Here is a 17134-nt window from a genome sequence, read left to right on the forward strand (position 1 = left end):
TGTGTAAAGATAAAATGTTAAGACTTGCACACCTGCAGGGGTACTCGAATTTCAGGAAACTGCATCCAGCACCTGGCACAGGTTGCTATTAATGGGTGCTGATTATACATGTCCGAAATTAATCTTGAAAATAGCATGTTTCTTTTACTCGTAAGAACAGTTTCACTCCAATTTGGAATCATTAATAACACTCCTGTCTGTCCTCAAAGCTCCACAGCAGCCACTAGAGGGCGCCAGCACACAGTTTGTGCCAATAAGTATTGCCCAGCTAAAAAGCAGTAGTATATACTCATTAAGTGTTCAGTCCTCTTCAGTTAGCAGTTTCAAGTTGCAGACTCTTTGTTTAGGTACATGGTGAAGCAAGTAATACTTCAACTCATCATTTGTCTCCTTATAAACTTAAGGTAAAAACCTGGATTGGAATATTTGGTCAAAGGCAGAGACATGCAGTGTGAAAATGCCGAATAATTGCAGCAGTGGCAAAATATAAATATGCAGTTTTGGTAGGTTAGGATGGCTCTTCATGTTTGAATTTGATGCCACAGTCCTTCACCTAACATACCAGGCCAGTCAGGAGCTGAAAGACATGGCCATACAGAAAGTACCCCTTCTTGTCTGCATTGATTCAACTTTTCTCTTACTTTACTCTCATAGGGAGGCCTTACAATAATATGTAAGGTCGTGAAAGATTCTGTGAAGATGGTTCTTTACATAATTTATACAGTCCAAAAGTTGTTTTAGAGATCTGCTCATAAGTACATAGATGTTTTCATGTGAAATAATTGGAAGTGACATCAATGGACTGAAGAAATCAACATTGCATAGTTACATCTGCAGATTCTTTATTTTTACTACAAGTATACAAAAACTTAACAGACAAATCTATGAAAATGGATCTTATTTACAGAAACAAGAGTGCTGAAAGGTGTATAGGGGCTGGACAGGCATGATGTGCTGGTTTCTGAGATCAGTAAAGAGGTGAAGACGGTCACGCCGGGGACTCGACAGATGCAGACTAGAAGGAAAAAAAACAAAACAAAAACAAACACCGCAATTAGTGAATGTTAACATAAGAGGCGACAAATGAGTGAAGAATTTTAAACCTGCAGGTTTGTCAGATATTCACTTGTTCCATTTGGTAAACATATTCACAGAAAGCATGAATTTTACTTGTTCAAAATTGCCTTAAGCTACAGCAAGATTGATGCTGTGTAGTTTAAGTGGATAAATCATTCAAAGACCGAGAAAACCTCCTTCACTACAACTCAATTAAGGACCCACTCCAAGTTCTCGCATGCATCCAGTTTTAACCTTTATGAAACTAAGGAGTCTTCTTGTTCCACCAGAAACCACATTTAGGTATGGACTCCTGGCCACCAGCCAGCTACAGTAGTAGTATCACAGGGCAATCCTGTTTCAGAAGGTAAGAGATAAGCCTATCACTCGCCTCCTGCGATTTCCCCTCCTGGACTCCATTGCCGTTGCTGGCACTAGAGTCACCGCTGCCATTAACTGTGGCTTCCTGTTTCGCTTGTTTAGCATCAGTGTCCTTTACTGGGCTCTCGTCCTCTGGTTTCCTCTGTGCAGAAACAAAACCAGGACAAAAAGGGAGGAAGAGAAGACTGAAGGCTTCTGTACACAAACCGAAATTGAAGTGATCCATTACCAGTCATTAGGAAATAATAACTTAATGAACCATGCACACAAGCCACGCCAAATCAAAGCTTAATTTCAAGCATAAAGCCCCATCTACATGCGCACACAGCTCTGGTTAGGAGCCACACCACACAGGCTTGCCACTGATCTGCAGAAAAATCTAAAAATGAACTTTACAACTGCAACCAGCAAAGACAGACCTCACAACAAAGACAAGCAGCACATGCCACAGTTCAATGCACTGATTGAACCCAGTACAATTCAACGCTGAAGGTTTATTCCTTCACAGATTAAATGATTGGCATGAGAAAAAGCAAAGTCCATTTTTCCTCTTCACTGAGAAGCCAAAGGGGGGTGGGAGACACATTAGAGAGCCTCACCTTTTTCCTGACGAGGTGAGAGATGTCAGAGACCGCTTTGGAAGATGAGGCACTCTCAGTTTTAACTGGAACCTAGAATACACAAGTTTGAATCCCACCAAATAAGTAACACAGGTGGCAAAATGCTTTATTTAGCACGTGGTACCATACATTACCCTTACCTGACTGGTTGTTGCAAAAGCTGCCGATGAAGTGCTGCCATTTTCACAAAGGAATGCTGATGAAGTTGATGCACCACCCTGAAAGAGGAGAGTCAAATACAATTCAAGACTACTGAACTAGTAAACCCAGGTGCAAATTTCACCATCTTGTGTACCCACTAGTGTCTGCTGGATGGCCTGTGAGGCAGCGCTGGCTGTTTTCTGGCTTTCCTTGGCATCCTCCACTTTTTCCCGGATGTCAGGCAAAAGCAGCTTTAGCTCATCCAGCTCATTTTTCTCCTCTGCTGCTCCATCCGCGCCTTCGGCTGCATCGATCACCTCCTGCAGCATGGCTGTACCAACAACCAGATCAGAAAGTCACAACATGGAAGACAAAACAATTACAACCTTCTGGGACCGTTTATGTTTTGGTGTTCAGTGGGTGTCCTCTCCCAAAGAGATGCAGTGCTATTCATACCTACAAATCAATCATTATTTGGATTTCATATATTAAGCGCAAAAAATAAAATGTTCAGTTGAGGGGAGGAGTAAATTCTTACCCAAACGGGTCTCAATGACCTTTATGGAGCTGTTGTAGTGCTGGATGGCCTGGCTGTACTGATCCATATAGCAGAGCGTAGTAGCAACATGGTAGTGGGTCTCAGCCAACAGACGAATGTGGGGAGGCAAGTATTTCAGCTGCAGGGCAAGACACTCCTGGAAGTCATCAAGTGCCTGAGGATAGTTACCTATGGGTGGGAGTGACAAGCAGTGAGATTTGGGCATTGGAGACTGTAAGGGCAGTAAGTCTACCTCTTGCATGAGGAGCAGCATACCTGATTCAGCACTGACTTCTCCAAGTTTCAGATACGCCTGGGCTGCCATTAGCTGATCCTCTTTGCTTTCCTTTCTGTGGAGAAGTAGCTTTAAAATTGTAAGCTGGCCTCAGGCTGTCACATAACAGTCAATGCAGTCTAACCACTCATTTAACCATGCAAGCGCAAATGTTCATACACATTTAACCATATCATTCCATACCTTTTGTAGATGACTTTAGCTACTTCTAGCATTTCCCATGCCAACTGCAAATTCCCAACTTCCTCTTCTTCCTGAAAGGAGGGAGGGAGCCGTGTTGGTCAATAGCCACTAACACCCAATCATGACTATTCAGCAGACATTTACAGTACAGACTACTTCAGGCACCTGATATTTGCATTTGTAGGAAAAGGTTTTTCCCTTCTTAAGTTAAAATCCAGAAGAATTAAGATCTTTGTGATCATAATGTCATAGTAAAGAAACACGTAGCTACACTGCTTGCAAATTATTTACTTCATTGCACAGTTCTATAGGAACTCACCTTATCTTGTCCATTTTTCTCTCCATCTTCATCATCGTCGTCATCATCATCATCATCGTCATCATCTGTTGAAGCAAAATTATACATTTTAAGTTCCAAACATCCCCTCATGTATTAAAGTCAGAAACGTGCACCACAGATTTGTGCCTGCATTTCCACCTTTCACCACTGCGACACCTGCTAAAGTGGACTGTTTAAATATCAACTGTGCACCCATCCACACCAGAAGGTGCTCTTTGACTCAAGCTCTACTACCCTCCGTTTCCTTTTTGTCCTCATCACATCCGCTCACTGGTTTCACCCCAGTCCCATTGCCAGTCTGCTCTTCTGAACTGTCAGCCTTCTGTTCAATCTCAGTTTCTTTTCCAAGTGATCCTTCCTGCACACTTTTCCCAGAAGAAACTCCATCCATCTCAGTTTCCTGAGACAAGCTCTTCTCATCCCCAGTCACAGGAGAATGTGGATCCTCAGCCTTTTTCTTCTCTGCCATTGCGTCATATACCTGCTGTCGCAGCTCATCTCTTGTTTTTTCTGCACCAGAGTAGCACATAACTTGATCTTTCAGATAATGATTTATAAATAACCAAGCTGATTCTACTGTAGATTTTGCCAGAGCGCTTTTCTGGCAGAAGAAATTGTAGTAAGACACTGATATGTAAAATAAAGTCTCTAAAAATGTAAAAAGCCCATTAACTGGAAATCTAGTACTTAATGTAAACAAAGGCAGTTTTAGTTCCCATCTTTCATTCCTTACATATAATCTTACTACACATGCTAAAATTATCTGCGTGCTAAAACAAAATCTGAAGCACCTAAATACTGACCATCAAGGTTGTCTGGACTCTCAACATTTGAGCCGCTGGGCTGCTCCTCTTCCTCTGGGACTCCCTCCAGGGCATTACCAAGGACACTGTTCTCCATCCTATTTATATGAAAAACAAAAAAACCAAACATACACAATATTGCTAAAGTCAAAAATAGGTGCAGTTCATGAAGGAACCAATAGAATTCGTGTCCAAAAACTGTCACTATGAACAGTTCTCGTAGGCTAAGAAGCAAACATTATTCCTTTGAAATAATGCTGTGTCAACAACAAAAAAAATATAAATTATTCAATAATTTTTTTAAGTATTATTTTCACAGGTGCAGCTTTTAGGGAGTATGTTTAAGATAAGAAATTTGACAAACCTGGCAAGTTCCAACAGAGATTTCCCACAAAGGAAGAAGGCCTCGCCACACTCATCTGCAGTGTCCCCATATTTTTCAGCCCTAGATGGAGAAATGTATTTGTTGTTTTGTTTGTTTTTTTTAATAAAATTGTAATTGAATGTAGTGAGGTAGTTATGAAGCTAAAGTAAAATTTAATCCTTTGAAATAATACATTAAAATACTTTACTCCATTTGGAAAACTATATTACAAAAATATATCCATTTCAGCAGGAAACGAAAAATCCATAATCAAGTTTCACTTTCTAACTGTACAGTGACAGCAATAGCGTTTCACATCAAGTCCTACTCACAGCATGCTGCAGGCCTCCTGGAAAACATTGACAGCAGAAACAACATCCCCCATCACCAGATGCCTTTTCCCTGTGCCAATCAGTTTCTTTGCCTCCTCCATAACTTCAACTGAGCTACAAAAGGGACAGAAAACTCGCGTTAGTTATACTGAAATGATTTTAAGTGACTAACAGTTGCTGAACAATTTGCTATTAAACTGGATACTCACCTGCCTGCTGCAGCAGCTGTCGATGAGCATGGCTTCTCCTCTGCACTGCAATAGTTTAAACTTAAGTTCAGTCAATGATTAAGCAAGTTACCTGATTCTGAAGTATAGAGTCCACGCTCCAAACTTTCACTACTCAGTAAATGCCCGAAGATAGCTACGCCTCATTGCTGTTAGCATCGTGCAGTTGTTAGCCAACTAGCTTAACAGTATGAGGGCAGAGTTATGTTATCAACGTGTGCAGCTGCCGTGAAGTACTACTAACCACGCAGTTATTTTTTTGTAGAGTATCACTTTTTGGAGATATCGTTAAAATAGCTTATATCCAACACCTATCATCAAGGTTTGCCTACGTTCGCCGCGTAATTCAGCTAAGGGCTAGCAAGCTGTGTTTTCCCTGCATACGTTATTGTGGACCTGAGTGAAAAATGACAAACGACTCTTACCTCTCAGAGCTCGACGCGACGGACGTTTCCTCTGGCATATCTTCAGAACGGCAGTAAAGACGCCAGGAAAGGACAATAAACAACGGTCTGTTATTCCGCGAATAAAGTACAGACAGACCCTATAGGACAGCCTTTGTTGGCGCGCTTAAATAGAGAAAAGAAGGATTTCTATTTCCGCTTAACTTGGAACGCGGGAGATTGGATTTAAAGGGGCCGTAGCAACTATCGTGATGCGTTTCGGGTCCATAGGAAAGACAAGTGTTAAGGTTAAAATGAGCGTACGAAACACTACGACAGGTTGGAATTAGAAATAATAGTAGTATTGCTATTACAGTTAATAATAAGGGACTGGGCGAGGGTGGTAACATTTTAAAATTATAATTAGAAATTGTAATGGCTAGACAATTAATTACATGTCATGAATAAAAATGTCCTTATCAGATACATTAAGAGACTTTAGCCATATACAGTTACAAGTTGGCTCGCTAACACAGCCACAACAACCTACATTTGTCAAAATAAATGTAGGACAATGCAAGGTTACTTCTAATACGACTTGTAGTACTGGTTATCCTTTACCATAGACGTGTGTATACATCTACTCGAATCTCAACTTTTAAATTGTGAAACCCATCTAGGGCTGATCGTGATTCCTTTGTATGTTATGGTACCGCAGCTTCTCGCGTAGCCTCGTTGGCGCAGTAGGCAGCGCGTCAGTCTCATAATCTGAAGGTCGTGAGTTCGAGCCTCACACGGGGCAGTGTTTTTTTCGTCTTTTTTGAATGCTTATCCCCTCTTGCCGTTTGTTTCTTAAAAGATTAGTCGTCACACTAGTAAAACGGAAAGAAACAATAACAAGAATTTGACATATATTCAGGAAACTTAAGATTAAAGGTTACCCTCTTCATTTAGTCAAAATACAAATTAAAACTGTTAAAAGCAGTAATGTTAGCCTCTTCAGAGTCGACGGTTGATTTTTCCTAGTAAAAAGCAGTAACACGTGTGAAGTGTACAGCGAGTTTTTTTTTTAGACCATTTTTTTCACCTATCAAGATATGGAGCTGAATGAAAGAAAAAAAGGAGACATCTGAATGGCATCGCTTAATACCAAGTCCTATATTACAGAGAATGTAAGCTGACGGGATACAGTATATATTTTCTATGTATAGTTTATGCAATTGTCAGATATCTCAATATCTGCTTTAATCAGCCTTTTTCGGCTGTTAGACCCAAAGTTCTCAGCAGGTGGCGCCCATGCTCTACTTTTAAATCCCATTTTCTTCTTCACTTCATTCGACTTCTCTCAGAAATTCATTGAATTTAATGCATCTTATTTATAGAAACGCCAGCTGTGCAATGTGCCACATATAACCACAATAAAAAATAAATACATTTTTAAAAAGTAATAAAAAAGCAAGTGGACCCTGGAAATGGGCAAAATGTGAAAAAACTTTTTAAAACCAATTATTCCGTTAAAGCACGCCAAGTTAAAGTGGCTTTTACTTTAAGTGCTTTATGGCAACCACAGAAACAATGTTTGGAAGCATTGGGCCGCTCATGCCAGTAATTAAGTAATTGAAGTAAAGCGAGAGAGGGAGTCGACGAGCGGGAGGAGGGCGCTGAGCCTGACACTGGGCTGCAGACAGACTTAGTGACTGCAGATGAAGTTTTCGGTCACACTGCACGGTGCGACTTTCAGGAATTCATAATAACCGTCCAGATTTTCTAACTTCCCTCTGACATGTTGCGATGTTCCGTGCAGCCTTTCAAAACGTGGACTTGTTTTGGGTAATTTTGCTGTGTTTTGTTCTTCTACCGGAGGCTGGCGGTAGATCAGCCGATGCAGACAGCTGTCATGAGGTGAAGACAGCCTACATGATGCGCCAAATAGGCCCGGTGGAGCTGGTGCCAGACAGACCGGGACCAGGTCAGTCAGTCAATCCCTTTGGAACTATTATATTTAGCAAACTTTACTTGGATTTATTAAAATATTATACTTTAATTTAGAAAGACATGATATATAAAAACTTTTCCAGCTTTTTATAAATGAGGCCAGAGCAGAGCTTCGTTTGCCTGCATGCATCTGTGGAAAGAACCCAATAATTAAGTAATCTGTCTTGATACAGGCTAACATTGATTGGCTGTTTTATTGCTGTTAGACTTATGATTGAACACGTGAATACAGCGTGAATAAAACTTAGCCAAAATGGTTATGACCACTATGAGGGGCCGCATTTTAAATAGGGAGGATCATCTCTGTAGACAACCCTTTAATGTGAGAGAGAAATGAAAGTTTGCTGAGAAATGAATAAATGAATAAAGTCCTCTCCGGAGGACTTGCATCACCTATTTGTTTTCTAAATATAAAAATATAAATTCCCTTTTAAATTCTTGTGTGTGTGTGTGTGTGTGTGTGTGTGTGTGTGTGTGTGTGTGTGTCCGCGCACACGTATTATACCATTCACATTTTATGACATTCCCATGTGTGCTATCTTCGTCACTAAGATTTCTCCAAGAAAACGCAAAGTGTGATCCTTTTCTGGCAATCAACATTGTTATAGACATATTTACTTGTGCTTTGACCATTTATAAAACTCACCTAAAAGCTGTACTTGTCTTTACTATGAAAGTGTTACTTGCTGGTTACCACTGGTTAATAACACAGTAATTACTATTTATAGGTATTTTGCAGAAAATGTCTGTGCAAAGGTGCTTCTTCTTCTTGTTCAGTGATCTGGTGTGACCCTGAATAAATTAGCTTGAGGAAGATGTCAGTCACATGTGCCAGCATGAAGGCACAACCGACCAGGCTTGTCAGTGAGCTTTGCTTCCACATCCTGAACTTCAAATTTCATCTGAACTGTCCTCTAAAAGTATTTGCCCTTAAACGCCCAATTAGTTCAATTTGAAAATAATGCATTTTAAAAAGAGCTTAAAACAGCATAAAGATCCACTTACTGCAAATTTGTGAAGGTTCCATCTTTTGATCTGTGTGACACTAAACTGCATCTACAGGTGAGTGCAGTGCAGCTCAAAGCGCTGAAAATTTATCAACAAGCAGACCTTGTATTAAGACGAGAACATAAGTCAGCGCGGTTTGCTGAATCATGCCTGCTCAGTCCGTTCTGGTGTGGTTATTTGTTGGGGCAGTTTCAAATCTTGTTGCAAAGGTGAAAGAGATCAATACTGGATGCATGCAGCTTCAAACTTACCTGCTGTCCAAAAAGCAAACCCTGAATGCAACACTACCAAAATTTTTCTATTATCAGCCTGTGAATGACCCAAGGTTTTGCACTGTTTTGTTATTTGTGTGTGTGTGAGTGTGTTTGTGCGCTGCATACAGTCCATTCCCCTCATCTCTCTCTACCCCTTGATCGCAGTCAGCTGCTTGACAGCTTGGTTTACAGTAGTCTGTCAAAGTTAGACTGCTCCTAGTCACACACACACGCACACGCATACACACACTCACACACACGCAAATGCACAAACATTGGTGTGAGTGGTGAAGTTTCACTCGCTGCTCATGTCATCATGTCACCTCCCACCAGGCCTGTTGTGCAAAGCATTTTTGAGGTCACAAAGTTCTGTGCACCACATGCTTTTAAATTCTAAATAACCGATTGGATTTACTAATCGACTGGCTAATAAAGTTTGTTGATGATAAAATGTGGACAAAATATAGACCTTTAGTTAGTAGCAGAAAGTTCCTGAGCTAAGCCCCAAATCATTCTCTGTCTTTCACATGTGTTCATATTTATATGAAAAATAAGAAATTTGCAAACTGCTGAAGTAGTATAGTAGGTCGAGTGTTGAACGATTTTCTGTGACCCAAAAAGCCCTGGACCTGGTATCCAGGCCTTTTTTTTTAGGTATATACTTCCTCTGTCTTTCAGATGAGTCTCTCCGAGTGTGTGTCCACCCTGGGCCCAGCTGCTGTACCAGTAAGATGGAGGACAGCTACATGGCAGCTGTTCGCAGTGAAACACAGCAGAAGATGCGATCTTACAGTTTCGAACTCAAGTACCTGATTGCTGGACACATCAAGGCGTACCAAGGTGAGGGAGGGATATTGAATTGAGTTCATACAATTAAAATAATTCTTAAACTATACTGATTTCTCCTTTTTAACTCAATTTCAATTACATTTTATTTAAATAGCTCCAAATCACAAAAACTGTTGCCTCAAGGCACTTGCATTAGTGAAGACAAAACTAGTGTTGGAGAACGGTGTAGCTGGAGGATGTGTATGGTCATGAAAAAGAAAGTTTTTACAGGACTCTGACAAACTGTGAAAAACAAAGCACACTCTTACTGCTTCCATAGAAATTAAGAGTGCAAGTAGCAGCCAGGTCCTGCTAATCAAATGCACTTTAACTGATCAGCAGCAAGTGTGGGCACCTCAATAAAAGCAGAAGTTCATTGGTCTTGAGCATTCAAGCGTGTATTAATAAAATGCCACAGTCTTGTGGATGTCTCAGCAAATTCACCCCTTGTTTAAGGAAGCTCCAAAAATGCAAGAGCTACATGTCAGTTGGCATTTAAAATTTTAAAGTTTATGACAGTAAAATCAGAAAAAAACTGAGCAAGTGTGGCTTGTCTGGAAGGTTTGCCAGGAGAAAGCATTTTATCTCCAAAAAAGAACATGGCAGCACAGTTTAACTTCACAAAATTGCATCTGAACAAACCACAAGACTTCTGGGACGAGACCAAAGTGATGGAAAACAAAAACATATGAACACAAACGCCTCATACCAACCAAACACAGTGGTGGAGGGGTAATTATTTGGGTTTGTTTTTCAGCAACGGGGCCTTCTCTGTATGCAAACCTATCCTGGAGTCAAATGTGAGGCCATCTGTTCAACAGCTTAGGTTTGGCAGCCTAAATGAGGTCATGCAAAAGGACAATGATCCCAAACAACAGAATGACTAAAAAAGAAAAGATTTCGGGTGTTGTAATGGCCTTGTCAAAATCCAGACCTCAACCTGATAGAAACACCGTGGTACCTTGAGAGAGCTGCGCACGAATGAATGCCCAATCCTCAATGAACTGAAGCAACCTTGTAAACAAAGAGAGACCAAACCTCAGCCACAATAATGTGAGAGACTGATAAAGTCGTACTGGAATGATTACGTTAAGTTATTGCTGCTGAAAGTGGTTTTATAGCTATTGGATCATGGGGTGCACTTAGTTTCACAGGAATGCATAGAGTCCTGAGAAAACTTTATTTTTGGATGACTGTACATATGCAACTTATTTTAAGACTAAACTTAAGGACTAAAACTCCCCTCACATGTGAATTAAATTATCGGCTTCCCATTGCTTTGTAGCTGACAGTCGATCACTAGTGCTTATTGCAATCACACTGATTGCACATGAATCCATCATGTGTTTTCTTTGCTCCTACTGGTAGTTGCCTCAACTGCTCGCCTCAAACTTGAGAGTAGTTATATTCACAACTTTCCATTGCTTGTGGTTATTTGCCTGTCATCGCTACAAAGTATAAATATCCACAATAAAAATCTGAAAAATATTTCCACATTAAAGATAATACATCTTGCAGTATTTAGCTACACCCCTCCTTCAGCATGAAGCCCAGGTTCCTGTTCAGCTATTCATTCTCTCCTCGATTCATGACTGACAAGCACAAATAAAGGGCCTCCACCAAAGCGACTTTAATAGCAGTCGTGATTTTGATGTTTTAACAAGTCTGTCGAGAGCCCGTACCCCCCTCTGCCATTCTCACTTTGTGCGTTCATCACGAAATAGCTAGTCTGTGTCAGGGTGGTGGTGTGAGGCCAGTTTATTTTGTGAGGCGCCGCAGTGGCTAGCCAAACAAACAACTGATGTTCGATTGAGTCTTTGAGAGAGCAAACTCTCAGAGGGAGCAGCGGAAAACTTTGTTACAACTCTCTGCTCTCTTTCTCCGTCTGTCTGTCTCTGTCGCTGCAATAATCAGGTTTTGTTCTTGGCCAATGAGAGAGCGAGAGACGAAGAATGTTTACATTCAGTACGTATCCGCGGCAAAGTGTTGTTGCCGTGGGCAACAGCCGGTCTCTAACGGCCTGCTCTGAATAGGAGGAAGAATACTCTGCTTGTCCACTTGTCTCTCACTGCTATTCACCGTTTTGTGTGAGCATGTGTGTGCATGTGTGCGTGTATGTGTGTGTGCGCAGGAGGGACCGTGTAGCTTCTATGTGTATGCGCTCATGCATTGTGGTGATAAAGGAGAATGGTAGAATTGATGAAACCCAGCAGACAGACGAGCAAACACCTACCTGTTTTCTTTTTGCTCCATCTCTATCCCCACACCCCAAACCCCCCCTACATTTGAATACACCCAGCCTCAGTTTCAACTGGATGGCTGAACCATCCATGGGTAAAATGAATGCCAAACACCAAGAGACAAAGTAGGCTGCAACTAGAGCAAATAAGAGAAGACAAGTTTAGTTTGCTGCACAAACCGTCTTCTCATTAATGCCAGGACTTCAGTAGCCCCACAGACCTATCATGTTCTGGAATCACTGTAGTTATCCCAGCACAGGTGGAAATAAATAAGATTCAGAAACATGGAAAAACTGTGGAAAGCCGGCATTCTGTGACAGGGTGGTGAGAAGCGTAGGCTTTATTTAGCCATTCATTGATCTAACATGGGCTTTATTGGGGTTGTGATTATTAGGATCATTAGACGTGGTGCTTTAATGTGTATATGTCCCATGTGTTTATTTTAAGTGTCAAATGATCTTTTCAGCCACTGTTTTTTTTGGGGGGGTTAACCACAAAATTGGAAAACAGTGTCATGGATGCTTAGGTGTCTGTTGTTTGACAACCTCTTATTCTAAAACTTGTGCAGATACAGATACACCCAAACATCTTTATGGACCAGTGAGGGATTTTTGTGGTGTGTTTTCGGTTAACCAACCCTTTAATTAATTAAGTTCATTTTGCAGGACAGCAGTGTCCCTCAACAGCTGAGCAGAGTCTCAAAGGACCCCCTCTCTTAAGTGCAGTGATTATAGCCCACTGGAGAAACTGAGACATGCCCAGAGCAGTTGTAGTCAAGCTCTATTTACACACTCTGGATTACTTTGGTGTGTGTGTGTGTCTGTGTGTGTGCATGTGGATATGTGTCTGCATGCTTGCGTGTGTTTCTCCTGGCACTGTAAGACCCTCGTGTCCTGCCTTTCACATCGCAGCTGTTGTCCAATCACAGGGGCTAAAAAGCTAATCACATGACCCCACGTGAGCACACTTTGCCATGTCACTTGATGCCCTCTGTATTTGAGTGGCTTTTGCACGCACACACATGCAAGTGAAATGTTCTCACTCAGTGCTTTTGTCTAAATAGGCCTGCCACTGCCGCTACGCTGCCTCCAGGCCGTTCAAATGTGTTCATCGCCTTAACTGACCACAGCATATATTGCCGTCACTTGAGGAGTCCGGTGGCTGCGGCTGTGATTGCAAATGACAAAGCTGTTACGATGTGAACTCACGCACACGCACAGAGAGCGACATACACAGTGGCTGAAAGAGTGACTTGTGAAAGTGCGACATAAAAAGGTTTCCCTTATATTCTCTTTCATCCAGTTGCTTCCCTCTCCCTCTCTCTCCGTCTTTATCCGGATGCCTTCACACTGACATCACCCTTTTTACTAGGCAAGTTTCAAAAGTAAAGACACTGTCACACACCGCAGGCGTACGGCCCCTGTAAAAGGGGCAGGGTGGTGTCCTCTTTATTAGCCCATGCCTGACATGGGAAACACAGTGGATCATGAGATTGGGCCCCTCATTATCACCTGACTATAGATAACAGGGTAGTGAAAACGAGCTCAGGGATGAATTAAGTTTGAGCTATTTTTGATGAAGTCAGTTCAAGGACGGTTAGACATGTTCTTTGCGGTTAGAGAAACCTATACCTGCAACATCGTATATTTTGAAATGATGTGAATTTATTTTAGTGTTAATCCCCCAGAGGCACCCAGTATGGAGGAGTCCAGCCGCAAGAAGACCTAAATAATCGAAGAAGCCAGTGGCAAGCGGAAGATCAGTCAGTCTGTAAGCTAAAATAACCCTATAAGGATGTTTCTGTTGGGCCCATGATTCTGAAGTAAACACAGAATCATGGGCCCAACAGAAACATCCTTATAGAGTTATTTTAGCTTAACTGTACTGCACATGATTAAAATAAACACTTGACTTTTTTCTTCCCTGATGAGATTATAATTGCTGTATATGAAAAAGCCATCTTACAGAAATGCTGCTGCTTGAATCTTTCTTGGGACAGCAACATGAAGGGTTCTTAAACAGACCACTCGCATATCTAGACAGCTTTGCTAACCCTTATCTTTGATAGCTCCATAGATGTTTGGCACAGGTGCACACAGCTAATAAATTTAAAAAAACAAAACAAAAATCTTTCCATCTTTTCTCTCTCTCATTCCAGAACACTTTGAGATGCTACTTTCTTTTACATCCAATCTGACCAGCACTCTGTTTGACAGTGCCTACTCCGTGCTGGCGTCGGAATGTCGCCCTCTTGTGTTTCAGCTGTTCACTGACATCAAACGGCACCTTTCTGGAGACTCTAATTCCTCCTTGGACAGTGCTGTGCGTCGATTCTACAATGACCTCTTCCCACTGGTCTATCGCCGCCTGCTCAACCCTGGTATAGGCCAAATGTCAGTCCGTACCTATAACTCCCTTTCAACCAGTCACGATGACTGCTTGCGCATGACACGGCGGGACGTCAGCCCATTTGGACCTCATCCTCGCCTACTCGTCAGCAGCCTGTCACGAGCACTCGGGCCGGGTCGAGCGCTGAGCCGACTGTTGAGACTGGCTGGAGAGGTTGTGAACGCGACCGAGAAGGCGACATTATCCAGAGACTGTTTGCGAGGGTTAGTGAGGATGCAGTATTGTTCCCACTGCAGAGGACTCACACTGATACGGCCCTGTACTGGACTGTGTATCAACATCATGAGAGGATGTCTGGTAAGTTTTTGGAAGTTGACTATTTTAAAAAACCCATCCTTTGCTTATTATCTAGAGCCCCAGTTCCAAAAAAGTTGGTACGCTGCTGGAATGTAAGTAAAACTAAATACCAATGATGCCATATTTTATTCACAACAGAACATCGAGAACATGTCAAGCATGGAAAGTGTGACATTTTACTTTTTCATATTAGCTCAATTTGGTCACACATCTCAAACAATATTGGGCAACAAAAGGCTGTAAAAGTAAGTAAACTTAAAGAGAAAACAGCAGGAGGAACTTTTTTTTCTTTTTGTTGAAAACTTTTTCTAGGATCCAAAAATGTACGTGGTGTTTCATAACTCCACAATCCAGCTTCACATTATATTTTTTATTTTCTTTTATGGCAAATGTGGATTTAACCTCTGTACTTCTAAGTAATGAAGATCCCAAAAGCTTGAGTAGCTCACCAACTATGGAGCGGAAATGATTATCTGATAATCTCAAATGATTATCAGATAATCTCAAATGATTATCTGATAATCTCAAATGATTATCAGATTACACAAAAACTGATCCAAATGATGATGCATAGTCAATCCAAGATTCCCAACAGTTTACAAACCTAGTGTAAACCTAATCTTAAACTTAGCAAGGGGGGGTCTGTATATTCTAGATTTAACAGGCAGCCAATGAAGAGAAACTAGTACGGAAAAATATGGTCCCACATTCAGTTTAGCTGCTGTTAAACTGAAGGCTTTTCAGGAAGCTTTCAGAAGAGCCTGATAATGATGAGTTATAACAGTCAAGCTTAGAAATAATAAATGCATGAGTTAGTTTTCCAGCATCACCCTGAGGCAGGGTATTTCTATTTTTACAGAAATTGTGCAACTGCAGGAAAGCGTTTGGATTGTTGTAATAAAAGGCAGCTGTTGTTAGTATAATTTATCATAAACTTTTAGTATAACCATTGCACTTTGGGGAATGTGGTGCTCTCTGGTGTGTGTCACCTGGGCATCATGTGCATAGCAATTAAAATTAATGCTGTGCCTTTTAATAATAACACTTAAGGGATGAATGTATAATAGAACTAGTCCCAGCACATAACCTTGAAGGACCTTATAATTAACCTTCCACTGTTTCTTTTCCTGTTTCCAACTGTAACATAAAATCCCCCTCCTTTTCCTGTTTTCCGTTATGTATCCCCTTTAACTCTTGCAGTCCGATGTATAGTTTAGAAATGTATCTAGCCACTGAGACTAATTTATAAGCCATTAAGATCATCAGAACCTGAATTAGCCTCAGTACTTTTTCATGTATTGCGTTATTGGTATTGGCCGCCTAATATTGTGTTACACCTATATTTGTCTTATAAATCCTGTTTGATCTGATGGAATGATATGCGGAAGTATTGTTTCTAATCTTTTGGCTGTAATTGAAGTAAAAAGATTAGAGTCCTGATTCAAAACTGACATGTCTATAATTAAAGCATTCCCATCCTTTGCTATAACTGCGATTCCCATGAGAGTTTCACTGGTCTGAAGGATACAATTAAATGTTTTCAGCGAGAGAGGAGTTAGTGGTTGTTTAAATGAAAATCTATTATTGTTGTTCTGAATTCCCCAAATCCAAATAAAGTGGAGTGTGAGAGAGATCCATTACCCCAGTTCAGCACGACCCAATTCTCTCAATATCCTTAATCATTTAACATTAAAAAGACATTCAGTCTTAGTGTAGGATAAGTGAGATGTTGAGAAGAAAATATAATCCCTACTTTTAGGATTGAATTCATGCCACACATCACAGATTATTCTGGTGATAAGAAATACCTGATGCATCCTCGTATGGGTTCAACCTTGAGTTAAAGTCACTGACACTTATGACTTTGGTATGGTCTGAGTCTCATAAGTGAGTTTCTTGTATGAAAACTATGCCTGCTTTGTCCTTTCTCCTTTTATTTCTCTTAACTGGGAATCACCAGATTCTCTGCATTCATCACTTAAACCTTTAATAACCTCACTGCGAGCGATTGCTGTCAGTCCCAGTCAGATTGCAACTGTTTGCAGAAATTGTCTTATGATCAAAAGTGGTGGTGACTGTCCGATACCCTCAAGCTGTGGGCAGCTACTTAGTCACCACAAGTTCGAATCAGTCACAGAATTGAGTGCCATCACCAAGAAGCCACCAGTTTTGTTGTAAATGAAAGGAGGTTGCCGTCCTATTTGTTTTTTGACTGAGCCATTTGCTTGCTCTGAATTATAAGATAGATTTGGTAATCTAAATGTGGCCAGTGTTGGATGGTTTCCATTTGAGTCGATTTAATGTAACGTTGTTCGGCTAATGTTATCTTAGGATTTTGGTGATTAGCCCTGTGGTGATGGTATTTGGTGATGAGTATTTTAATTTATTTTATAAAATCTGTATTTGGTGTCAGTGTATTGACAGAGACAATAATGCTTTG

General features: G+C 41.0%; 2 protein-coding genes and 1 non-coding gene across 6 annotated transcripts in view; 2 read left to right on the forward strand and 1 right to left on the reverse strand.

Annotated features, from left to right (window-relative positions):
• Positions 1-825: 825 nt before the first annotated feature.
• nasp (nuclear autoantigenic sperm protein (histone-binding)) lies at positions 826-5921 on the reverse strand. Of its 3 annotated transcripts, XM_084910918.1 has the most exons (15): positions 5706-5920; positions 5263-5307; positions 5054-5167; positions 4722-4802; positions 4358-4455; positions 3789-4064; positions 3534-3598; positions 3215-3285; positions 3013-3086; positions 2737-2925; positions 2357-2529; positions 2198-2275; positions 2037-2108; positions 1448-1579; positions 826-1015 (listed from the first exon to the last, which is right to left on the reverse strand). In XM_084910918.1, the coding sequence occupies exons 1-15, from the start codon at positions 5741-5743 to the stop codon at positions 989-991; spliced, it is 1533 nt and encodes a 510-aa protein (XP_084767044.1). In that variant the 5' UTR covers positions 5744-5920; the 3' UTR covers positions 826-988. The 3 variants fall into 3 exon arrangements, with proteins under 3 accessions (XP_084767044.1, XP_084767045.1, XP_084767046.1); XM_084910919.1 differs by lacking the exon at positions 1448-1579 and having other exon boundaries at positions 5706-5921; XM_084910920.1 differs by lacking the exon at positions 3789-4064 and having other exon boundaries at positions 5706-5919.
• A 471-nt stretch (positions 5922-6392) lies between these two features.
• trnam-cau (transfer RNA methionine (anticodon CAU)) lies at positions 6393-6465 on the forward strand. Its single transcript has one exon. It is a non-coding gene; the product is annotated as a tRNA-Met (tRNA).
• An 856-nt stretch (positions 6466-7321) lies between these two features.
• LOC146369890 (glypican-5-like) overlaps positions 7322-17134 on the forward strand; it is a 55337-nt gene continuing 45524 nt past the window's right edge. Inside the window, exons 1-3 of one of the 2 annotated variants that reach the window (XM_084909619.1) lie at positions 7322-7632; positions 9599-9760; positions 14147-14694. In XM_084909619.1, coding sequence (XP_084765745.1) covers positions 7455-7632; positions 9599-9760; positions 14147-14694 — 888 coding nt within the window. In that variant the 5' untranslated portion in view covers positions 7322-7454. The remainder of the gene's footprint in view (positions 7633-9598; positions 9761-14146; positions 14695-17134) is intronic. The other variant, XM_084909618.1, reaches the window with a different exon arrangement.

Source organism: Perissodus microlepis, chromosome 17 (genome assembly GCF_051167445.1).
Source record: "Perissodus microlepis isolate ML-2025 ecotype Zambia chromosome 17, ASM5116744v1, whole genome shotgun sequence".
Lineage (NCBI taxonomy): Eukaryota > Metazoa > Chordata > Actinopteri > Cichliformes > Cichlidae > Perissodus > Perissodus microlepis.